The following is a 26,130-nucleotide window of genomic DNA, read 5'->3' as shown; positions in this document are numbered from 1 at the left end:
TTAAAAAAACACCTATACTTTAATCTTAATAACTGTACAGTACTCTGTTATTGTAACTATTTTCCATGATGTAAATATTTTCTCCTGTAAACGTTGTGTATGTTTCTGTTCTGTTTATATATGTGCTTTTATTCTGCTGCTGTTACAACCAAATTTCTCCTTGTGGGACAATTAAAGGATTATTCTATTCAATTCTTTCAGATAGAATCACAATGTCTTTGAATTCGCTAATAGTCAAACCTGCAAGATCTAAATATGAAACGAAGTCATAATCACGCTGTTATTCATATACAAGTCACTGAACAAGGCCTTTTTCACAGCATCTATTTTAACTACAGTTGTAATAATGACTTTAATGACAGATCGGTTCTATGAAGGCAGAGCCTTTACTATGGTAAATAGTATTTACCTAATGTTCCATGTAAATATGATGAATTAAACAAAGACTTTGCAAACATATCCTTTCTAACAGCAAAAAAAACCCCAGACTTGGGCCCTGTCTATTCCAAGTAGCTAAAAGTGTCCAGCACCATGTATTTGCTGAAGTCTGTAGAAAGACTTATCTGGTCATGTATAACATACCTTTCCCATAAACAACGGGGGAAAAACTCTGAAACACTCACTGATCTCCAGAGTTTGACCTGTGACCTAAGGAACAATGTCCACCATGCACCTGCTTTTCTATTAGAAAATTTTTCCATTATTCTATTTTTCCACCAGAAGTACCACTACTACAGTCAGCGACACTTTAAACCCAGCATTGAAATGTCATTTAATAGCCTCTTTTTCTAAAAACCAAAACATCCTCCCTCTGTCGTCTTTGTACTTGCTCCTAAAAAGGCCATTTTGGGATTTCGTTTGATGAATCCTGTAAAAACAAACAATGTAAAACAGCAGAAGCAGGCAACAAACTCACCAAGCAGTGCAGGGTTGCTGTTGCGGTTGGTGGGTTTTGGTGGGGGGACAGGAGGTTGTTTGGCATGGGGAGGAACGGGGGGCGGTGTGTCAGAGTCAGTTGAGGAAGCAGCAATGAGGGAAGGTCGGGAAGCGTCATCTATAATTAGGGACACCGTCCTTGGGGGTTTGGCTATAGATACAGCAGCAGAGGAGGAGGAAGACGAAGAGGATGAAGACGAGGAGGGGGTCGGACTCCTGGTGGACTCATAGATAGGACTAGCGAGGAACTTGGGGGGGAGCAAAGCTTGTTTGGGTGGGAGAGGCAATTGCTGTGAGTCCTGTGTTGGAGGAGTGTCAGGGGTGAAGCGGACACCAGCAGACTCTACAGAGGGGGTAGACACACACACAAACACACACGCGCGCACACACACATTAAAGACAAGGTCACAATAAGGTGCTGCATAAACACAAAATGCTGCTGCATAAACAGGAAACATGAAAGGGAACGCTGAAGGAGAAGCTGATGCCCGAGTCAGGCTTATAAAATAATAGAGCTTAACCAGAGGGAGGGCAACTCGGATCAAGGTTCTGCAATTATTAGAGGATGAGAGGCAACGTGAATCACATGATGTAAAAGATCACACACAGCAGACAAGGAGGAGGATCAAAGATGCACGGAGGGGTCTTAATGATTTGTTTTCCCGCTTTTCGTGTTCACCTAGATTCATGTATCTAAGCTCAGCATTTACCGGTTCATCTTCATTAGCCCATCAAAATAAGGGTTTAGTCATTTACTAAAAATGCCTTTGCAACACCATCAGGACACTGATTAGCAGCGGTTTCATCATAGCTAAGCATCCACTGATTAAGAAAACAGGCACAGACACAAGAAATTACATCGCAGATTCAAATTGGTTTCATCAACTACACAGGTAAACAACAGATACGACAGCAAATTTGAATTGCCATCGTATCTGTTGGTCGATAACAAAATATCAACCAACAGATAATTTAACTTGCAGACAAAAATGCTTAGATTATAATAAACTGCCTTGGTAGTAGTCCACTTGAAACATTTAAGTCACTACAAGCTTAGTAAGTAACTCCTTTTCCCTACATGAAATGCAGATACAGTGGCTCTGGAAGTGCCACTACACTGATGCAGAAGCAAAAGTTGTTTAAGATGAAATAAGGCAAAATCATTGTTCTTACACAATATGGGAAACTTGCAGCTTGTGAAATCCAGACATGTGCTACACACACTACTGGCTCCTAACAACTACTCACTCACAGGCCTACAGGAGTTATTCAATTTAAAAAAATTAATTTAAAAAAATCAGTGCCTACAACGTGAATCAGCTGTCTTTTGTACAATAACTTAAAAAAAAAAAAAAAAGGCAGGCAAGACTTCATCAGAAAGCTGAGCACCTGTACTGCAAAACTGCACAATTTCAGGATGTATTTTTGATAATTCACTGCAGACAACTTCAAAAGGTGCATTGTGGGTAAACCTTTCATGATCAGATCACTGTGTGCTGGTTCATGTCCAGAGTGACTGCTCTTTACTTGACACAGAAAGCTCAAGCCCATCAGTGCAGTCACATTTTCATGAAATCGCAATTATCAAAGATGGCCATGTTGCTCATAACATGACAAAAGGTTGAAATTAAACCTGCAAACCACACCTTAGTATATTTTGTGTTGAATTGTGGTTTTCATTCCTTGAGCAAGTAGAAGGTCAAATTAACATTTGGTGAGTATGTAAGAAATATATTTTGACACAAAAGGAAGCTGAAAGATGAGACTGGTATCAAAAAGTAAGTTAAAATGAAACCATCCGTTTACTGTAAGATGTTCTGGCCAGCCACCTAAACCAAACGGTGATATAGACGAACTTTCAGTTTGTCCAAAATGCACTTTTTCAAGTTTCCTTCAGTGAGTTATCAAAAAGCAGATCAAACAACTTGGGTATCACTAAAGGCTTCTGAGAGAGAGACCTCACCTGATCGTTCTCTGAACTCTGCAGGGGCTACGTATCTGGGCAGGGTGCTCCTTCGGTCAGACTCTGACGCAGGGCGAACTTTCTTGCTTTCCTCTGAGGAGCTCTTCTGGAGAGGAGGCCTCAAGTCAATCTCAGAGGCAGGCCTGATGATAGGCTGAAAGTTGTCCACAGACCGCTGGGGTCCTGGCCTCTCTCTCTCATTTCTTTTGGCCCAGTTATCCCGTTTGTCCTCCCTCTCTACTCGAGCATCTTTCCTCTCGTGGTTTTCTCTGTCCCTGTCATCTTTGTTCTCTCGCCAGTCTCTCTCGGGACGCCGATCCCTCTCTTCTCTCCTGTCTCTGTCATCCCTTTTTTCTCTTTCATCACGCTTCCTATTTTCTCTGTCCTCCCGCTCGCGGCGTTCTCTTTCATCCCTGTCTCTCCTTTCCCTGTCGTCCCTATCCCTCTTGTCCCTCTCATCCCGCTCTCGTCGTTCTCTTTCATCTCTGTCTTTCCTGTCCTTCTCTTCGCGGACTCGACGCTCCCTCTCATCCCGATCCCTCCTTTCAAGGTCCTCCCGGTCCCGCCTCTTGTCCTCGTCGCGGTCCCGCCTCTTGTCCTCGTCGCGGTCCCGCCTCTTGTCCTCGTCGCGGTCCCGCCTCTCACGCTCGTCCCGGTCCCGCCGTTCTCTGTCTCTATCTGTCCTTTCATCCCTCCATTCTCGCCTTTCTCTGTAGTCTCTATCTTCTCTCCGGTCAACTCCACCATCCCTTTCTCTTTCCTCTCGCCTATCCCTTTCTTCCCTGTCCTTCTTTTCATCTCTGCCGTCTCTTCTCTCATCTCTACGGTATCTATCATCTTGTTGAGACCCTCGAGGTAGAGTTCCTCCTTTCTTATCAATATCTGATGGCAGACGGCTTCGTTTGTCTACATCAACAGCAAGCCGTGCATGAGTGTCCACATCCAGCGGTGCCCGGTTACTTCGAGAAGCGTCAGACGGCACTCGGTTACGACGTTCATCTAGTTGGGGTAGCCTGGAATTCACCTTAATGTCCGACTCCCCTCGAGACACTCGCACCCCCGCTTCTGAGAATCTGTCCACATCCATTGGCACAGGGTGACCATTTTTAACTGGTGGAGCTTTGGAGTGGTTCACTTCATTACTCTCTGTCAAAACAGTGAAACGAGTGTCATTAAAGTTGGATCCAGTTCAGCCACAGAATGCGTATTACAGGTCTACCTACCGTTCTCTGGGTCGTCCTTTAGAACGCCTTTTGCTATTAACTCTTGGCGGCTTTTCCTAACTGAAATCTTCCTCTCCAAAACTAAAACAAAAAGTAAAAACACATACATTAAGCACGGTGTAATGATTTACACAACATGCAAACGCGACAAAATCCTGTAGTAACCATACCTATGGATGTTTCTGTGAACTTGTCACTTGGCTTCTTCTTCCTCCATTTCCAGGGCTTGAAGATATTTCCCATTTTGGAAAACTTGCCTTTACGTTTAGCTGGAGGCGTTCCTCCACCAGAGCTGCCTTCCTCACCTCCTTTTGTGCTCTGTTGTAGGTCAACCTCATCATCTGCATGAACAGGACACAGAAAAACAATTTCAACTCATGACAACACCCTCACACATTAATCCAGTGTCACACTTATCCCTTATTTTGAGAACATACAACCGTCTAATGTAAAAACTAAACAGCCTTTACAGGCTGCACCAGTGCAGTTAGATTTCAAATGTAAGGCAGGGCTGCCTTATTAACCGCCATAATGAAAACACTAACCTCTAAACAAGTCCAGTCCAAATTCCACTCCTCCACCTCCTACTATTTACAGGGTGGTGTGTGTGTGTGAATTAATGTGTGTGTGTGTGTGTGGGGGTGGGGGGGGTGGGGGGGGGGGGTTGCCACTAAGGTGACAGTGGGGATTCAAGACCATGTGGTATTCTCCTCCATTTGTCACACCACCACTATCAAACTGAAAACCTGAAATATTCTTGGCTTTAAGGGGGAAAGTACATATCTGAGTTAGAATTGGTAAATGGACTGATTCTAAAATAGCGCTTTTCTACTCTCACTGAGCACTCAAAGCGCTTTATACAACTTGCGCATTCACCCAATCATAACCATTCACACAAGCACTTGATCTAAGGTTTTTAGTGCTTCTATCTAGCATTCACTCGCATTCTCACTCCAATGGATGCATTGGAGGGCAACATGGGGTTAGTATTTTGCCCAAGGATATTTGGCATGTAGACTGGAGGAGCCTGGAATCAAACCACCAACCTTCCTGTGAGTAGGTGACCGCTCTACCACCTGAGCTACAGCCACCCCCATTCTAGAACAGGAGCATTCCAGAGGAGGTGTTTTGAAAATCCCGAGAAAGCCATAAGTGGGTGTGAATCTACCATTATAATTCTTAGGCGGTGAGTCGGCAGCAGTTATAACTGTTACACAATACTGCACTGGAGCATGGCAGACAGTGACAGGAAGTCCTGTGGCATTTCAACGTTTAATGTCCCTGAAAGGAATATTAAAATGTGCTTATTTAGCTGTAGCGGTTAGACTACACATTTTATGCATCCCTCTCTACTATAAATGAGTTCATTTTATATTTTGGCAGTCAATGACATACCCAACAAGTTCCTTCAGGAACAGGTCCAGAGAGAATTTCTTAAAAATGCTATACACAGCATTTCGGTTACATTTCACACTCAGCCAGACCGGGCAAAAGTCAAACTAACAGATCGGCAAACTAGTCATTAGTCACCAATTCAAAATTCTTATAATTTTCTTATCTCAATATGCCTCACAGTGAGAAACTGAGCTGTGACCGGTGTGGCACAGGGTTTAGATAAATGTGGCCATTGGTCAGAGTCCTCAGAACATTGTGCTCCACCCCCGAGGGGAATAGAAGACAAAAAGTCTGAAAATCTGGATAAAATCCTGGAGGGATAATGCAGAAAAATCAGTATTGAATGTCCATGATCTTTGGGCACGAAGGCCCACAGCGTTAATAACAGAAATGATTCTGTGATGATAATCACTGCAACAGCTCAGGAAATCACTCTGTCTAACCACAGTTTGCCATGCCATCCACAATTTGAAGCACTGTCATGGAAAGAAGAAGCCATATGATCCAGAATCGCCAAAGTATTCTTGAGGCCGAAACTCATTTAAAATGGACCGAGGCAATGTGGAAAAAACTGCTCTGTCATAAGACCAATGAAAAATTTTAAATGGTTTGGGAACACATTGATGCTTCTTGTTATTAACAGTCTATTTGTGTCAATTTCATTGTTCTTGACAATGACAATAAATAAATAAATACTAAATACTAAATACTATAAAACTGGCAGATCTGGAAAGGCACCTTCAATGGTAAAAAGCACACACACAGGTTTTTGAGCACCGTATGATGCATCGAGACAATGTCATTGTTTGTCAATAACATTGTTTCATAGGAGGGAAGTCCAGGCACAGTACTGGATGGGTTTATACTATGATTAGCAGAGACAGCTACCTTGACAAACTATTAACTTTTTTTAAATTACTTTTTTTTTAATAATTAAAGTGTTGTATTGGTTAGAGCAGGGCGATATGACCAAAAATATTTATCACGATATACATTTGAAAAATTGCAAAAACAATATAACTGACGATATAATTGACACTAGACAAAATACTTTACAACTCCACAACTTTATTAGTGCTAAAGAAAATAAATAAATAAATGTATTTTCACTTAAACAAGCAGCTGGTTTTTTTTTTTGGGGGGGGGGGGGGGGGGGGGGGTTTATGTGCATTAAAGTTATATAAAAATTTAACAGTGAAAATGCAAATTCCTTGCTGACAGTTTAACCAAAAGGCATTTCCAGTGGAAATTGGCCGACATATCCTCAGCATGACCATGTATAATGTCCACGAAACTTAAAGAGGTTATACACACACAATACGGTAATATTATGTTGAAGCACAGTACGTATCACTCTGCGAGGCGCCTGCCTACGATAGCTGTAATGCTCCGACAATCCATCAAGCGGTGCGGGTTCGTAGCTTAGCAAAGTCGTACTAAAACATTTGACAGATTTTCGAGCGCCGTGTACGACATAAAATCGTTTTGAGGTCAGTAAACACAACCAGAATTCATACATAAGGCACACGGGATTATAAGGGGTGCTGACGATTTTCAGAAAAATCAAAGGATTGATTTTAAGCATGCTCTACCAAAAATAGTGCTTTGGTGTGTATCTGACGGACGAAAGCTAAACCAGTTCCACACCACTGAAGTTGCAGCATTTTTACAAACAAATTCTGGTTCATCCGTTTCATTCAACGATCCGCTTTCGCCCTTCTCATTCTCCGTCGCCGCCATGCTTTTTCCACCATGTGCGTATGAAAACAAAGGCGCGTTTTACCCATATTCTATTGCGATATTTCATTGTCTTATTGTTGCCCAACGTTATACCGGTATTACCGTGAACAGTATGATATGGCCCAGCCCTAGTGTTGGTGTTAACCACAAGCTATCAAAAAATACTGATCCACCACAGCCACACTAACAGGGCTGCCTCTGACACAGATCTGTATGCATTTAATTTATAACGACCTGATGAAATATTTGCAGCAGGGTCATCCATCAAACTGTTAACTGACAGAATATTTCAAAATGGCATTTAATGACCAACCCCCCACCATTTGTCTCTGAAATCCTCGGGGGGGGGGTCATCCATGGCTCAAGCCCGGATGTTTTTTGAATGATCTCATGAAAGAATTGTTTATTAAGGGCAGGCGTGTTCAGGCATCAGTGTGTCACTGTTGATCAAAGGCCAAGTCACATCTGAAACTCTCCCATCTCTGACCACCCAACAATCTCACAGGAGACACTCTCTCCGGCAGCTCCAACCCAACTGCCTGTGTTGATTGATGGGGGATTGACAAACAGCATTCAATGAAAAATATCTGGGATTCCACCAGCTTTGTTGCAAAGCAGGTTGACCTAGTGACTAATTATGCTAAGGGGCATTAAAATGCAACACTGCCCCAAATATGATCAATAGGATTCATAATGGGAAGTAGGGAGGCCAGCCTATAACACCCTTAGTTATCAGTTCAGCTAAAGCCTTTTCACAAAAGAAAAAAAAAAAGAAAAAAAAAAAAAAAAAAAAAAAGAGAAAGGCACAGAGGAGACCAGAACAGGCAGAGAAGTTGCAGCAGAGACCGCTTCTAAATTCTGATAAAACCGAGTCATTCTTGACCATGATATGTCCTTCAATGCACATATTACAGAACTATGTATGACTGCTTTCTTCCATTTGCACAATATCTCTAAAATTACAAAAACATCCCATCTCAGAGTGATGCTAAAAAACTAGTTTATTACTTCTAGGCTGGACTACTGTAATTTTTTTTTTATTATTATTATCAGAATGTCCTAAAAAACCTTCAGTCAATCCAAAACCCGACACTACAGTGGTGGGTCTTATCACCAACAGTGATGAGACAGCTTACAGGGAGGAGGTCAGCGCCCTGACCCACTGGTGTCAAGACAACCATCTCACCCTCAACGTCGCAAAGACAAAGGAGTTGATAGTGGACTTCCGGAGGTGCAGAGAAGTACACACCCCCATCACCATCAACGGCGCTGCTGTGGAGAGAGTGAGCAGCTTCCGGTTCCTTGGTGTACATCTGGCTGAGGATCTTACGTGGTCAGTACACACAAACAAAACAGTGAAGAAGGCGCAGCAGCGCCTCTTCTTTCTCAGGAGACTGAAAAGATTCGGCATGAGCCCCCGCATCCTCAGGACCTTCTATCGCTGTGCCATTGAGAGCATCCTCACTGGATGCATCACCACCTGGTATGGCAACAGCACCGCCTACAACTGCAAAGCTCTCCAGCGAGTAGTGCGGTGCTCTGAACGGATAATTGGAGGTGAGCTTCCCTCCCTCCAAGACATCTACAGGAAGCGGTGCCTGAGGAAAGCGGGGAGGATAATCAAGGACTCCAGTCACCCCAGCCATAAACTGTTCAGACTACTTCCATCAGGAAGGAGGTTCTGCAGCATCCGGTCCCGTACCAGCAGACTGAGAGACAGCTTTTTCCATCAGGCCATCAGACTGCTGAACACTTCATAGACACCTCAGCTTCACTACTGGAACTTTAACATTATGCACTCCATACTGTACAGTAATGCCACTGTTTTGCACATGTCTCAACTCTGTATATTTTATTTTATACATTTTATTTATTGTTTACTCTATTTAAATTGTAAAATATGTGTACACACACACACACACACACACACACACACACACACACACACACAGAAAAATATTTAGTATACACATCCAGAAATGCATATACTATTATATATTGTACATATATTTATTAGTTTCAGATGTAGCCATTCTTGTATTTTGCTTGTTTACATTATTGTATTTTGCACAACTCTGTTGCTTGTGAAGCTCGCACACAAGAATTTCACTCACATGTGCTGTACCAATGTACCTGCATGTGATGTGACAATAAAAGTGATTTGATTTGATTTGAGAATCTGAAGCAACAGTACTGACCAGGACTAGAAAGAGAGAGCACATTTTTCTTATATTGGCTTCTTTTCATTGGCTACCTGTTAAATCCAGATTTAAATTTAAAATCCTTCTCCTCACAAACAAGGCCTTGAATAATCAAGCCCCATCACATCTTAATGACCCCATCAGGTTGGCAAATTTGAATCTGCCGCTGCTTTTAAAATGTTCATCTCTGATGCACTGAGCCACAGATTCACATATTTACCACATAATTTTCCCATGTAGACCAGAAAAAAATGTAAATAAAAATCATTACTTAAAACAAAGTTATTCTGATGACCACAGTGAAAAATAACATTGTAGACATGAAATCATGCATACTGCTTAGAGTAATGTCAGGCTTAGACAACAGTGTCTCACTCTCCTCAGAGACTGTGGCATATATGCATGACTGTGGTATGTGTAACAATGAGTAACCACAACAACATGGGGACCGTGTCTGTCATCCTGAAACTCTCATAGTTCCCAATAAAAGCTCAGGTTATTTTTCCATGCAAATCAAATTGCACTTCAATGCTAAAACTTCGTATGCTGTATATTCACATAGAATATATTATGTTATCATAACACTGACATTTACCATTTACAAAGTCAATGACTCCACTCTAAAGGAAAAATTGTGTCTACTCTGCCACAGTGATATTTTAGAAGAAAAAATTAACACATTATTTGAGAGCATTTTGTGTAACTTTTATAAATAACGCATTAATTAATTTGCATTAGTAATTATTGTGTCATTCTGTATCTTGTAGAGGGCCTCATTCTCACTAGGTGAATGCATGAGCGCACTCTTTGCGGAAGAGTCCTACCATCCTTTTTGGCTGCTTGTTTGACCATCAGAATAACGATGGTGTGTGTGCCATGGGCAGCTACAATTTGAGCCAATAGTTTGACACACTGAGTAAATTTTCCATATCTCATCTCTTGGCTTTGAGTCAAGAGGGAGCATATTTTGGTCTACTACAGTTCTTTTTACTCATAAAACAAAACCCAACTCAATGTTCCAAGTACTTCCCATGCTCAGTCCCATCTATCCTGCTTTTGACTATCAAAAAGCTCATCAGGCTGAGCACACGCGCGAAGGTTTTCTGGCAATTCATGGGACACAATTCGAATTTAAATTCAAAATAGACATTTATTTCGTGAAATAACAGTCCCAACCAACAGTGTGAAAGTAGGGCCATCACAGGTTTGACATTTCTGATACAAGTTAAAATCTGCATATTCACAGAGCAGCCTATTAATTCTCCATTATGTGATTAGACTACATAAGATAAAATCATGGATCAATGTTTGTTGACAGCAAATGGTGCATATATACAGCAATTACTCAAGTGGCTCATTTCCAGCATCAGTGACATTACCAGTTTTAGATTAATCATTGTAATACTGAGTAACTTCTACATTGATATATATATACACAACTATGCATGCAATTTGTCACCAATCGCAACATTAATTCAATGCTACATATTCCCACACTACACTGTGTCGTCCATCACAAGGCAGGAAAGCATTCCACCGTGTCCCCTTTTCAAGAAGCATTTTCCTCTCACACTTCGCGTCACAGAGCCAACTCAGATTTAGTTGTACAGTAATATTAACAAGCATTCTTTAAGTCACATCGGTGACACCGTGTGGCTCTGCATTTGTTGCATGTAAGGAAATCATAGTAAGACAGCAACCATTTCATTTGGCCGATACCAGTGCAGTTTTATTTATTCTTCATTGTGTCCATTATCCTTTTTTTTTTTTAAATTTGTGACACAGCAGCTAAAGACATAGTGATGTCATCAGCTAGTTATCTTATTTGCACAAGTTATTCAACAGAACCAATATGGAACATCCAGCTGATAATCTGGATAATATTGATATTCTTTTTCCTTTTAGACTATTTTCTTTTTGACTTTTTTAAAAAATAGAATTCAGACTGTTGGTCAGACAAAACAAGACATTTGAAGTTAAAATGTCAGACAGCAGTCATTACAGTCACCACAGCTGAAATTATCGAAAATATAAGTGAATACATTTGTTTCTTTTGATATATTTCGATAAGTATGTTGTGACCAGGCTGTTGGATGCATGTGTGGAATCCTATCCTATGTGCTCTCTGCACTCATCACTTGCTCTCACAGCTATTCCTGACACTTGGAGTTCAATGGGAGGGGCAGGGTGGCAGTAGACTAGGAGATCACTGAAGTGGTCAAAAATATGGCATGGTGACCTTGTGTTACAGCAAACCAATTGGACAAGGCAGCTTCTCACTGAGTGAGCAAAGACCTAAAGGCAGTGACCTCTGAGAGCCACAGTCAAGAGGGAAAAAATGGCATGCTACTAATGCTCCCTGAGCGAGCAGTCAGAATCTGTCCAAGCTACCGATTTGCTTTAATAAACCAGCTATGAACAGAAAAGCTTTTCCCAGTCACCTGAAAGAGTTATAAAAGCCTTAAACCTATACTAACTAGCTGGTAATACCCTGTAGTCCTCTAGTCAAGCTATCCATATGAGTCATGCCAGTCATGACACACTAATAGCAACTCCACAGAACAGCACACCAGAGACAAAAATGGAGAGCAAATATGTAGCAAAGAAGATGTTCTCGTGTTACTTGTTTTGCAGAGGAACGAGTGTTACAAAATGTTTAAAGGGAAACTATCCAGCAGAATACCACATCACATCAGACCAGGACTGACACACTGCTTTGAGATATTGTTCAAAAGAAAGGAAACACTCCAGTGGTATACAGATGCTCGATTTAAAATAAAAAAAATTTAAAAAAATGATGAGCTGCATTGTTAGTAAGAATTGTGTGAGTCCAGATGCAGACTTTCCTACTAACAGCAAAAAACAGTTCTCAGTGTTTGATCTGCTGTTTGCTTAACCAAAGACACTGAGACTTATGGTTTCCTGTAGACTTGTGAATTATAGGAAGGCTCGAGGAGTCAAGTCATTTGAGTTAAAACATGCAGCGAGCTGGAGTCAGCTGGTGCCTTGTACCCCCAAATCTCGGTTTTCAGATAAGGTTCCACTCGGAGATGAGTGCAGACAGAGAGAGTTTTGTGTGGCTTGCACATTTCACAATCGCCACATTCCATCTGCATGCATACTTCTACACCTGTCTGTGCCTGCTGCCTTTTAGTTTCTCTCTGCTTTGAAGACACCTGTTTCTGTATACTCCATCCAACATGATATCCTCTGGCTGCCAGATTTGTTCCTCAGTTAAAACTAGTCAAAGGTATGTTCATGACAGCTGTTAAGTGCTGAGCGTCTGGCCTTGGACTCACCAGTGTTGTGTTGGGCTTGTTGCTGGGCCACAGTTTCGCTGCTAGCACTGTGTCCCATACTATGGCTTCTGTCCCTCCTGGGCTGCCAGGCGCTGCCTCTCCTGAGGCCAGCGGCAGCAGAAGTAAGACTAAAGCCACCTCGCTCTCCTCCAAACAGACAGAGCTCCTGTAACTCAACACTGTCTTGACTGCTCACTTGCGTCGTTCAGTCTCTACAGTCTTTGCCCTCCCTTCAGCTTATGTTATTTCTCTCTCACACCCTCCCTCCCTCCTTCTCTCTCACTTTAAAACACAAACACACTCACTCAGTTCTTTGGTCCCTCCCTTCTTGGAGCACTGACTTCATAAATAAGGTACACCAATAAGATAATCCAGCAGTCTGGAGTGCCTTTCATTCCTTAGAACTGATTTTTTGAGGGCAAAGTTCGAAGCAGGAGATCTCTGAAGCTTGATCAGACATCAAGGATAGAGGGATTTCAAACGCAATGGGACCACCCACTTCTACCAATTTACAGAGTGACAAAACATTACTGCCTTAAGGGCAAGGGGGCGGGATCTGCAGGGTGAGGTAACTTGAGAAGTGGAAGGTGAGCTGAGCCAAGGTGGAGCTCAGTGGCAGAGCAGAGGAAATGGCACAGTGCAGGTGTCCAGTAACTCCCTGTGGATTGTCCGTTAAAGCAACGATGTGAAACTCCGCTTCACACCAATAGCTCCCTAATGCAAATGTTTTTGTTTCAAATTAATCAAAGCTGGTTACAGGGGAAAAAAAAACAGCCCAATGTAGAGTTCGCACTTGCTTCTTACTTAATATGCTACACCTCTTATTAAAATCCAGTAAATGCTGTCTAAGGACATTACTCTCACATCTGTCCTCATAAGTGCCAGATGGGGAAGCATGACTGAATTACACATTGTGTGAGAGTTAGTAGAGTTCCCTCTTTCAAGCCGACAGATAAACATTACCAAAAAAGCATGTTCATTTTTTCTACTGTGACTCAGAAACAGTTTAGTTGGCAGAAGTCGTTCGAAGTCTACTCAAAGAACAGAGGAGTCTACTGTAACAACATGTTCATGATTTTAAAAACCCAAACATAATGTTAAAGGATTGAGGATAGGGAGATAAGAAAAGTTAAAACAGCACTGGAATAATAGCATGCTACTTCCATTGTACTGTATATAGCAAGCTTAAACTTGAGGTTTTTCAAGAAATATTTAAAGTGAAGAGGAGCGAGAGAACAATCCGTATGTTTAAAGGACATAAAAACTCCAAAAGAAGCTGACTTCAAAATGTGGCCCACACGGTAGCGCCCTCTACAGTCAAAATGCAGCAACACAACTCTGACGCAGGAATGCGTGGAATGCACAAACACAAGTGGGCCTATTGGTACAAGGACAGTAGTTAGCACAACAATCCTTGAAATCCTAACAAAACAAACAGGATGATAACACCTTTGGCAATTACTGTAGAGTACTATCATGGTACTTAAATACTTCCCACTCTTTCAGAAGCACAGTGGCAGATGGAGACAAGCACTTTGGGTTTTCAAGCAGCTTGAAAATTGTGAAAATATTAACTCAATTACTCAAAAGAAAAACCCACACTGCTGTCACAATGACAACCCCAAAACACAAACATGTAGAATGATTCATCATGATGAAAGAGCTCTGCGATCGAAACATAAAAACATGTGAGCCTGTCAGTTTCTCAATAGCATCACTTTTAGAGCAGACCTGAGGAGGAAGTGCAGTTTATTTTTACTGCTTGGCCACAGTGCCAGGCAGGGATGAGTAGATCGAGCTTCCTTAATCTTCTCCACCATGGCCCAGTTATCTGGGCCATACATACAGCTATGCTCTGCCCTATTGTGGCACCTTCAATGAATTAAAGTAATATGAGATTAATTCTTAGAATATGGCCACAAATGTTCTAAAACTTAAACACAAGATATACTGAAAGTACAGAAAACACATTCTTGTTTGAAGGAAGGTAAACAGCGTTTACCATCAACGTGATAGACAAAAAAAGTTTACTCACAACTATATTCAGACTGCACAGCCATCCCAGCTATGTTTTCACAGATGAATAACGATTCAGTCTAGAACAAAAGATCCTCAGGGCTAAATGAATGGGATGGTGATACTAAGACGTCTACAGGGTGAAACGATCAGTAGTGAAAATAGACACAAGGCCACACTGCAGTGAGTGAAACCAGCAGCTCGACTCACCTACGGGTGTGTCTTCTGGGTATGAGCCAATCAGATAGCTGTACTGATAAATGGAGCTATGCGTCACAAGGACAGTCCCTATATGGGCATCCTCATATTATCAGATGGCATTTCTGTTAAACTACAGAAGCTTCTCTTTGTGTTTGTTGTAAACCTTTTCCACACAAATTAATCTAGTCAAACAAATAAAATATTTAATCGTAACATAAAATTTGGTTTTCTTACCATGATTTTCCATCACTGTGCAAACTCAGCAGTCAGCAGCTCCTGAAACAAGTATTAAGCATTTAATATTCATTTTAAACAAGTATAACAGATTTATTTGTTATAAGATGTTCCAGTTACTTCTTTCACAAACATTAAAAATATGTTAGACTTTATAACTTTTATTTCTTGTTTAAAATGTTTTAAGAGATTCAGAAAAAAACTAAAATGAAACAATATCCTATTTGTTGAAATATCAATCCCCAAAACAAATAAAACCATTGTTTAGTGGGGGGGTGGGGGGGGTGGGCAAACAGACAAAAAAAAACAAAAAAAAAAAACAAAAACCAAAACACCAAGGTGAGAGCAGTCAGTGAAACCGCCACATGTTTGCTCGTATAGATTAGATCAGGGGTAGGCAACTCCAGGCCTCAAGTGCCGGTGTCCTGCAGGTTTTAGACATCACCCTGTGTCAACACACCTGAATCAAATCATTAGTTAATTCCCAGGCCTCTGGAGAACTTCAAGATATGTTGAGGAGGTAATTTAGCCATTTGAGTCGGCTGTGTTGTGATCAAGGACACATCTAAAACCTGCAGGACACCGGCACTCGAGGGCTGGAGTTGCCTACCCCTGGATTAGATGTTCTCTGCAGCTAATGGGGAGAACACTGAAGCTAAACAAAAGCTCTCCTTTTAGCCAAGACAACATAGGGCATTAATTAGCTCAAACACTGACTTCAGATCAATTCTAAAAGCCTAAAAGGCACAAAAAAAGTCACCATTAAGAGAGTATCAGGCAGTTGTAGTGTTGCAGAGAAAGGGAGTGCACACTCTCCCAGGAACTAAGGCACATATATAAAAAATTAAAATGCTCACTAAATAGTCTTTGACATAAAATGCTTTTCTTTCTCCGTTGCTGAGAAGTTATCTGGAATTCTTTACTTCACATAAGCACTTTGAGATAACCAAGCAAAAACTGTTACTGTGTGACAGAGTGAGACACTGAGTTCATAATCTCAAGTATAATTTAACCCTTTAAGACCTACCATAGAACCAAGTCCGCCAGAGCTTATATTATATTTTTACATGCTGTGGAGCCATTTTTGAGAGCATTTCAAGTTGCTATACATCAATACAACCATTATAGCCCAAATTTTAATGATATGTCTGCATTAAGTGCATAGTAATTACATAAATTGCAAAAAAGTGCAATAAACTACAAAAAAATTGAAAATCGTTTTTGCTGAATAAGTTCTAAAAAATAAATATATTTTAAATGTAAATAAAGTTTAAAAAGCTGAATATATTTTTAATGCTCTCTAAAGTATAATAGCTACAAAATAAATCAGAATAAAAATAGCTTGCTAAATGTAGCCGAAAGCTAAATGTGTAGTTAATCCGTATCAGTGTTTGTTCTGACAGCAAATTTTGATTTTGTTTTAGTGGCAGTCTTTTGACTAAAACGTCATTTTGTGTTAGTCCTATTTTAGGCATTGTAACCCTTTTAGATTGAGCCCCGTTTTAATTTGGCTAAAAATCATAACATTATCACAGTTGAGTAAAATATAAAGTGTTTGTCGTGTTTTTACCGGTAAAAGTTGTGCCACATGGCTTATAAAGTGTCTTATTTTCCTTGATATCAAATGTGAATGTGTCCATATGTCCACTCTTCTCTTCCTGTTTTCTTATGAAGACAGAGAGCATGGGAGCTTCTCCCCCCTCCCATCCTGTTTTTGTCACAGACACGTCAAATTGCAAGCCTAACCTTGTTGCACAAGGAGGTTAATTCTGATTGGCTCACTTCCAAACCTGGCCCGCCTCTCTACACAACTTAAATCCAATTGGAGCTTGTTTCACTAGAACATTTTCCTCTTGAATTTATTTAGTCATCGTCTTGCTTTCTTCAGAAAAGAAAGGGATGTTGACGAAAACTATGCCTATATACAGACCTATATACAGTTCACTTGTTAAGCTGGCCTGTCGGGTGAAGCATGTTATGCCAATATGCATTTTCACAAAAATCTTCCGGAGGTTTATTTAAACCCTGTACGAGTTACCACAAAAATGTATCTGTGCAAAAAATGTGAACAAGCTCTACTTAAATCTCATTAACACCAAACTATCAAACAGCCGACTAAATATTATAGGATTATTGTTCAGACTCACACTGAACATTAAGTCTTAAAAATATATATATAAATATCTTCTGTTTTTTTGACATTTCTCGTTAATGTTCAAACATGGCTGACACATCATAATTCAAAATCAAAAAGTAATTAAACTGCTTTCAAGGGACTAATGGCAGCATCGTCGTCCCCAGGCTAGCAAATCACTGTTCTTAATGTCATGTTGCTTTAAGACCAAGCAGCTGGGTGGATTGGTGACTGATCATAGTTAAGTTCCAGATGACAAGGTCAAACAAGCAGCTGACATTGACAAACTGACAGTGTGTGTTTTCTCTCCCAGGGAGCATCACAGGAGCTATTCACAGCATTGCTCCGCTTGCCAGTTGGTCAGAAACAGTGGGTGCGGCTACATGGTGACATCAACAGAGGTGGGTCCTAACAGCAGTATCATGCTGCACTTTGGAATGTCAAAAGTCTCCTGCGAACAAACTGGTATAACCCCGCCCGTGTGACTGAACAATGTGTACATTACAAAATAAAAGAGTGAGTGTAGGTAGGCGAGAATTAGACCTTTTCTTTACTTTTCTTTTGATGAAGCACAGGATGTTCTATGTGAATTCAGCTGCAGTCATGATGAAGAAAATGCACAATAAGCCAATAATTGTTATCTGTATGAGATTTGTATTTTAAAATGCCATTATGAGTCAACTTACTTTGACTGAAGGTCATTGATTATCAATAAAATGCTCCCCCAGAAACAGCGACCTTGAAGTTTTTCCTTTTCTGACTTCTGGTTCCAATGGGGAAAACCTCAGCAGCAAAATGATCCTGTCAAGTATACAAACATTCAGGAACATAAGGCAAGACACAAAAAGTGAACTTCCTTGTAGATGAGCTGCTTTGAAAACCTGCTGAGTAAGCAGTTTATGAGATACAGTTTTAGTTTGTGCCATTTCCTTGGACTGTAGCAGAGATCCCCCCCCCAAACACCACTGATGAAAAAAGGAAAACAAGTTGCTCATTTACGATAAAACACTCATTACCTCACACTGAAACAAGAGCACCAACTCCGCTTTTGAACTTTGAGTTTGAGTTCAGCAACTGTCCAACCCCTCTGCCTCAACCATTTTGGTTCAGTCCAACTGGTTTGACAAGTCTTGGCCTACATGCTCAACAGCTGTAGCTGCGCTGTACTTCACTTCAGCTATTCCACTTCTCTTAAGCATATGTTTACTTAAACATGTAACTCCTAGGTATTCCCCAAAATGCCAAACATCCGCAACAGTGCACTAACTCAAAACACTGACATCCACTATATAAATAGATGCACACTGTTAATAGTAAGAATGCGTGCAAATGGCATGTAAAAATAGGTCCTGCTTGCCTAATGATAATATTTTTATAATTACTAATAAATCTGTTCAATCTGACCCAATACCGATGCATAGTTTTATTACTTTCTTCCTGATAAGCAATAATAAATAGATAAAGGCTTATTTCCAACTGATGAGTAAAGAAAGAAACTGATACACAGTTACACTCACAAATAATTCACTAGATCAAGTTCAGCACCATTGCAACCCAATTCTGCTCTCAAATATCCTCTGAGCACTGGTGCCGGCTGGCAGCACAGCAAACACAGAGGTGAGTTAATGTGCACCAGTTTATGTGCATGTACAAGAGTGTGAAAACCAGAACAGCTGAGCCAGTGGACTGAGGCCTTGGGACACCACGTGAACATGTGCAAACACACGCACACAATCCTGTCACTGCTTTACAGAACAACCAAAGGTTGAATAGGTGATAGCCCAGCCTCTGATTTACCTTGGTTTTCAGTTAGTGCTTCCATGTTAGCTCTGTGACTTAAACCCACATCACATAACTTAAACAGCAGCTAGATTTTCAGGTCTGGTAATAGGAACAAAGTTATGTCCTCACATTTCTGTGAAAAGCAGATTTTTTCTGAAGCATGGTATTCAAAAAATCTTGTATTTAAATCTGGGGGATAATGCCACAAAAGTATTATAGTCGCATGACTTTCAGGGGGAGAAAAAAAGCGTTTTGAAACTATTTTTGTGGAAAAGTCAGCAGACTTTAAAATCAGGTTTCATTGAAAAACATTTTTACTGGTGATTCTGTATATGCAGTTTTTATATTCCAGTGACCAGTGAAGTTAATTTAGATAATACTGTGTACAGCCCTTACCAAGATAGTTAGTGTTAAGTGGTATGCTAGAGCTACCTAATCTCAAGGGCGATATGAATTTTTTTGAAACATTTTAATCGAGGATAAAGTAAAGAGAGCAGAAACAACAAAACAACATGTGACCAAAACCAGAGCTGTGACGTGGCGACATGGCTCAGGCCTCTCCAGGTAATGATAACATGTTAATTAAGGCTAACAATTATTTTTACCTGAGAACAGAAACATTTGTGGAACAAAACCTGAAAGGAGTTTATTTTAAAGCCATACTTCACTGCTACTCTGTGGAAACATTACAACTACCAAAAAGTGGCAGTTCAACTAAGGAAAAGAAAAATATGCAGATTGTTAAATACTTCATCTACAATATTTAGCCCAAATATTACACTCTGTTAATAGATCCTAAGAGTAGATAATTTACTTATAAATAATAAAGTTTAAGTAGAAAAGTAAGTGTACTTTTTATTTGCAGTAGCAATTCATTAGCATGGCATTTATTTAGCAACACAGACATTTTGCTAATGCCAGGTGCCAATGAAAATGTAATTATACAAAAAAAAAATCCATGTGAAGCAAAAATGTAACTTTAGGGTTCTGAGTTTGTTTGTTTTTAAACATATTTATTTTGGAGCAAATTTGTAGAACTTTCACAGTTTTCCATCAGATGTGACTACACAAGTAATTTTATGGAGCTTCTTTGTGCCAATTAGTCATAAATTTTGAAGGACTTTTCCTTCATAACAGACGTTTCAAGCATCCTCCAAAGACATGCCGGACAGACCCATTTGAAAATTTCTTTGGAAACAAGCTTCAAAATAACTGCAGAAAACAATGACCTGAAGGCCTCACAAAGATGGTTGCTGAGTGGAAAAGTTTGATTCTGGAAGGATTGTGTTTATACTTTGAAGGAACCATTGAAATATATCATATCAAATGTATCGTAACAAAATATTATTGTCCTCTTGTTTACTGTAGTTTTTAATCTCCAAACACCTGAAATGATCTCAAATTCAGCAAAAATTTCCACTTTTGTCTTTTTGGGGTTTTTTTGTTTTTTTTAATGTGTTTTAGGCAAGAGCATGACCTTTTTTCAATGTGTCAATTATCCTTCTTCAACAAAAAAGATTACTCCTTGAGCCACTTAGACTTTTATCTAATTTGGTTGTCACTTTTCATAAAATGCACATCATGAGACTCTCACAGCTCCACACACCCAATCCACAGTGATTACTCTCATGAATTTAAACCAGGTCCAAGAATTTTCCTTAAAAATAAAGTTAGCACTTCAAGCTGTCAACATACTTTGTTAAATGTCGACCTGACTCTGATTTAATGGAACTAAAGCAATGTTTAATGATGGCAGATTATGTTAAAAACTTGCAAACCATTGCATAATGAAATATGTTTTTTTTGAATCATTTCTTTTAAATGTCATTTCATGTTTTTGTTAGCACTTTTAGTAATGCGAGATTCCTTCGAAAAGTCTATCTTTAGCTGAAATGCTGCGGTTGTACTGCACTGGCAGTTCGTAAAGTTTTATTTTTTATTTTTCCCCCTCACACAATCGTGTTTGTTCACTGTAAGCTCCCAATTAGCTCACTCTCAGCTCATGGAAAAAGGGTCAGGGTTGTGCAGAGCTGAGAGGCGCACAATCAGCCATTGTGCTGCCTTTATTGTGCAGGCCTGGCGATCACTAAATGAAGCTATGAGTAACTGCGTAGCTCTCAGTGAAACACTTTCATCAGCTCATGGTGCCACATGCATTCGAATTTAAGTCCCACAGCTCCACAACATTAAAATAATCACATTTGAGCTATTTATATCCCACTAACCCTTATGTGCAACTGTTTACAAAACTAGCCTGTTTTACACTTGCACGCAATTTTTTAAGGCTCGACAATATCTCTCACAGCATGAGAAAAAAATATATAAAGCTTTTTTTTATATATTTTCATATATATATTCTCTAGCTTTTTCTTGCTCTGCATTAATTACAAGAAGGTGGGGAGAGGGCAAAATTAAAAAGGGATTACAGTTCTATAAAGCCAACTTTTAAAATTTAGTGACAAATTCAACTGTGACAAAACTGATAGCTGATTATCTGCCAAAAGATCAATCATGGCAAACAATTAGGTGGTTATCCCTTTTCCCACCATTTGAAAAATATGTACCTTCAAAAAGCCCTATCCTATAAAGTCTCTCAACGTCACTTCATAGTGTTACATACCTTTAGGTAGTCTGACTTTTATGGAATTTTTCTCGTATGCTTGTTCAGTGAGTGTGGTCCTGGTCAAATGCAAAAAAACCACAACATCCATCTGAATGCATATCCCAACAACAGGACAATGCACAGCTGCCTGTCTAGCACAAAAACAAACTGTGGCTCCTACAGGGCGTATTACTGTTTTCAAACAGGTCTAAAGGCACCGGGTGCCTGTCAAGGCATGTAGACCGATATGTGAATGGAATGCACTTCTCTGGAAATCAAATGGCCTAGACCAACAGGGCCCATTTCGACATTAGTATAATGCGATGTAATAACTCAGAACGCTTGATCTTCTTTCTTAAGATCTCTTTTAAGTTATTCAAAAGTAAGGCAAAAAAAAAAAATACAAAAAACACAGGATATGCTAATTGTGTAGTAGTTGCTGTCTGCACTGAGAACGACATGTAAGAAGCATTGAAAGAAACTATTAGAAGGTTATTTTCAGCTATTTGGCATCGCCCTAGCCAACGTTACGTGTACAGTAAAGGCCAGGCAGGTACAGGAAACTACATAACAGAAGCTAATTGGGGGAAAGGTCCTGTGAAACTATTTCGATACACATTCCTTTACGTTGTTTTCTGTCTTCCATTTCATTTTCTCTTTCCACCCTGAGCAACCAAAAGTTGGGTATGTTCCCATGAAACAGAAACGTATCACAGCAGCACCTGTACAAAAGCTAATCCCTGGCTGCTGCTAACTAAAGTTAAGTAAGAGCCAGCAACAGGTGGTTACTGTCCTCCTACTGTAGCATTAGCTTTGCTAGCTAATGTAAATTAGCTTACAGTTGTTGCTCAAGCTCCTAAAGACCGATACAATGTGTTGTACAACGGTGACTCACCTTTTCCCGTACTCGGTCAGCCTAGGTGGTATTTATCCAAAAGGCTGGTGATTTTTCCGTTTTTGTTCTGTTTGATTGAACCCTTCTTACTTTTGACACTTGTCGCTGTTGTCCATCACAGGGGAGAGAGCAAGGCGGAACTAGCTCCAGTAAGTACCTTTGCAACCAACCCGAGCCCCAAAACTAATTTTCGCGGCAAGAAAGCATCGCCTGAATTTAACTCCAAGTGCTAAGATATGCCGAATAATACTTTTGAAAGTTCTTTGCTAAGACTTTGCTGCCAAAAGGTGTTGAACGTAAACTCGCAAGGGAGATTAAATACTGTCGCGCATGCGCAATTCTTCAAAGGGTGCTCGCTCCCCCACAGAGAGAAAAAAAAGCCAGACGCAAACCTCAGAAACCACGTGATTTTTCGGGGCTGGTTTGGTCAGTTTTGTGGAGAAAGTTGAAAAAGTGTGGTTCAGGTTTAGGAACTGAAACGCTTTCACTACAAAATAACCCCATAGATAAGAAAACATATATATATATATATGTTTTCTAATAATTAAAGAATAAATAATACAATACAAGAATAACGGTAGTTTTTATTTATATAACTGCCTTGAATATGCGTAATTTTAAAATCCTTAAATACTTGCCTGTGAATTATTGAAATTGGTGAAACTGAAAATTAAGCATATGTTATATTTTCTGGACACCCTTTAAATACCTGGGATCAAAAGTATTTGCACACCTAGCCACTATATATTTATTTACCTTCTATATCAGAATATTTCATATGTTGTTTTAACATTAGGTTAATCATAATGTCCACACGTGGCTCAGAGTTGATTGAGAAGTGAAGAGGCACTCAAAAAGTATTAAAGAAGATAATAATACTCAAAAAAGCACAACTCTTATGAGAGACATACCAGAGTTGGCTGGTTTGCTCAGATTAGCAAGTGGGTTTAGTTAAATAAAAATGTAAGAAGGTTAAGTCATGATTATTGATATACAGCATGGCCCAGCTACTCCTTTACCGAGTCCCCTGGTATTAATCTGACTGAAACTGCTGAAAAACAAACAGGCACTGGGTGCCTATTACAAGCAAGAGCTGAAGCTAGCAGTGGTAGCAGTGTCTCTGGGAGAACAACAAGGGGAAGGTAAGTTATGCAGTGCTGTGCAAAAGTCTTGAGCTACACCTCATTTCTTTGCATTCTTTCAAGACAATGGGAAATGGGTGCATCAATCTACTGAAACATGTGCAAACATAAATGTATAGACACAACAATGAAATGAAAATGAGTTAGAGGACTAAACTTATGAGTGAAAGAGCATCCAGTGTCCAAAGAAAATCTGTGAAAGGCTTTTTGAAAGCCTTTATATCTATTGCTCAAGACCACTTAAAAACAGTTTGGCTCCTTGAAAACAAAAGAAAAAAAGAAATGTACATTTACAACTATCTAATGATAATTTTGCTGTAACAACATGTATATTACTGATTACTTTGTGAATCACTTAACTTCTGTGCCACATACAGTAAGTTAAGATTGCACATTTTTCAATACTAGCAATTTTTCCAGTTGCTTTGATACAATACAGATGAAGCAAAGATCAAATTTTCATTGAACAGCTTTTACTGTAGAGGTTAGAATGCACCACAGGTATTAAAGGTACTGTGCTGCAGTGGTTTGAATCATATCTTTTAATCTATCTACCAATATATTCATGCAAATGGGGAGTCTACTTTACACACTAAAATTAATTATGGAGTTTCACAGGGTTCTGTGCTGGGACCCATTCTATTGACATTATACATACTTCCCTTTGGCAATATTATATATTTTTATTCGTTTGCAGATCATACCCAGCTTTATTTTTCTATGAAGCCAGATCACAACCACCAATTAGTTGCACTTAAGTTAAAGACATAAAGGTCTGGATGACCACCAATGCTAAAAAAAAAACAACAACAACAAAAAACTATCTTTAACTTTTTAGTATTACTTTTTATGTTTTTTTGTAAAAAACAAAAAAAAACAAAAAAAAAAAACTTCTAGGCTGTATTATTATTATTCAGTATTATCAGGTTGTTCTAAAAGCTCCCTTATAGATCAGCCTTCAGCTGATCTATAATTCTCATAAGACACACATTATTCAGTAAGATGATGAATAGAATAGACTCTGCCCTTTGATCTTTTAGGAACCAAATCTGCATATCAGTATCATGCATATTTCATTTGAAAAAGTGCATTAAAAAAACTCCACAATCAGAAGAAGTCTTTTTGATTGTTTAACAACATATTCTTATTTCATTTATCAAAACAGCATTTTTTGGCTTGTTGACTGTCATGGTCCCACGGTGCTCCCATGCTGTCTGCTCCAGGTTTGTTTTCTTTCTGTCTCTCTCCCTTGGTTTTCTCTTTCTCCTCTTTCTCTTTCTGTGCCCATTTGTTGGGGTTTGTGTTCATGGATGGGACTTATCGTGGGTTGCTTCCTCTGGCCAAACACACCTGTGACAGTCAACTACCTGTTCTTGATTATCCCATGAAGCAGACTCATTCTTCACTGGGTTGTTAAACTACTCTGTTAAACCTTGGCACTTGCTTTCCTGTGTGCTTTGCGCTGACTCTGACATCTCTTGATTCTGACTGTGTGTTTCCTGTGTGCATAGATGCCAGGATTTTCCTCCCTGGTGTGTAGTGAGCCAAGACCCTGAGTTTGAGAGAGAGAGGGAGTGTTACCTGTAAAGTAAGAGTGGTGGAGGTCAGTTAAGGTCCATCCATATGTGATGTGTGCGGGTAAGCAATAGTGTGAAGATGTAAATGATGATGTGCGTAGGTGTGTTGTTAGCTTGTAGAGGACTTTATGAAGAGATATGTAAGGTAACATGAAGTGATGTTAGAAATGTGATATTTATCTCTGTTTTTTCACAGAGAGTAATTGAGCTCACACAGAAATACATACCGTACAGTCACACATGCAGACTGTTTTTATATATTTTGTTATAAAATGTGTAGTTATGTGTTATGCAAAGGGCTCAGGAGGTAGAGCGATGCATCTACTAATTAGAAGGCTGGCGCTTCAATCCCTGGCTGCTCCAGTCTGTATGCCAATGTATCTTTAGGCAAGGTACTGAACCCTGACTTGCTCCCGATGTCATTCATTGATATAAATAGGTATCCCAAAGCTTCTAAAAAAGAAACCCAAATTAAGCCATATCATAGAGGACTGGTCTTATTTAGCAAAAGATGTGCAACAGTTTTCTAAAGCTGTAGGATTCTAAAAGTGAGGGATGATACACCCTCTTCTATTGATTTTTCCTCTTGTCCAGGTCTCAAATTACAAAAAAAGTCTCAAAAGAGGTTTGCAAGGCGTAACCTTTAACTTCTACCTCTCTTTTGATGTGCTGGTATCTGAAATTGGGTCATTCACCTCAGACAGATTTGTAAAATCCACTCATTCTTGTCTTATTCCAGCTTTTATTTCTTGTGGATTTGACTACTGTAATTCTCTTTACTCTGACATCA

At 39.7% G+C, this 26,130-nt stretch overlaps 1 protein-coding gene across 8 annotated transcripts in view; it reads right to left on the bottom strand.

The window, feature by feature from the left end:
* Positions 1–22,970, bottom strand: part of phactr4a (phosphatase and actin regulator 4a) — a 34,314-nt gene extending 11,344 nt beyond the window's left edge. The window contains exons 1-7 of one of the 8 annotated variants that reach the window (XM_085395377.1): positions 22,622–22,970; positions 18,029–18,143; positions 15,209–15,250; positions 4,293–4,463; positions 4,123–4,203; positions 2,900–4,045; positions 917–1,279 (exon numbers count right to left, since the gene is read on the bottom strand). In XM_085395377.1, coding sequence (XP_085251503.1) covers positions 917–1,279; positions 2,900–4,045; positions 4,123–4,203; positions 4,293–4,463; positions 15,209–15,221 — 1,774 coding nt within the window. In that variant the 5' untranslated portion in view covers positions 15,222–15,250; positions 18,029–18,143; positions 22,622–22,970. Of the gene's footprint in view, positions 1–916; positions 1,280–2,899; positions 4,046–4,122; positions 4,204–4,292; positions 4,464–12,757; positions 13,222–14,792; positions 14,923–15,208; positions 15,251–18,028; positions 18,144–21,744; positions 21,880–22,621 lie in introns of those variants that run through there. The other 7 variants (XM_085395380.1, XM_085395379.1, XM_085395376.1 and 4 more) reach the window with 7 other exon arrangements.
* Between the last annotated feature and the right edge of the window lie 3,160 nt (positions 22,971–26,130).

Source organism: Rhamphochromis longiceps, linkage group LG22 (assembly GCF_057381845.1).
Source record: "Rhamphochromis longiceps isolate RC_006_pf linkage group LG22, R_longiceps_female_GT1.1, whole genome shotgun sequence".
Taxonomy (NCBI): domain Eukaryota; kingdom Metazoa; phylum Chordata; class Actinopteri; order Cichliformes; family Cichlidae; genus Rhamphochromis; species Rhamphochromis longiceps.
Note: the sequence above shows the minus strand (reverse complement) of the source record. Positions and strands in the feature narration are given on the sequence as shown.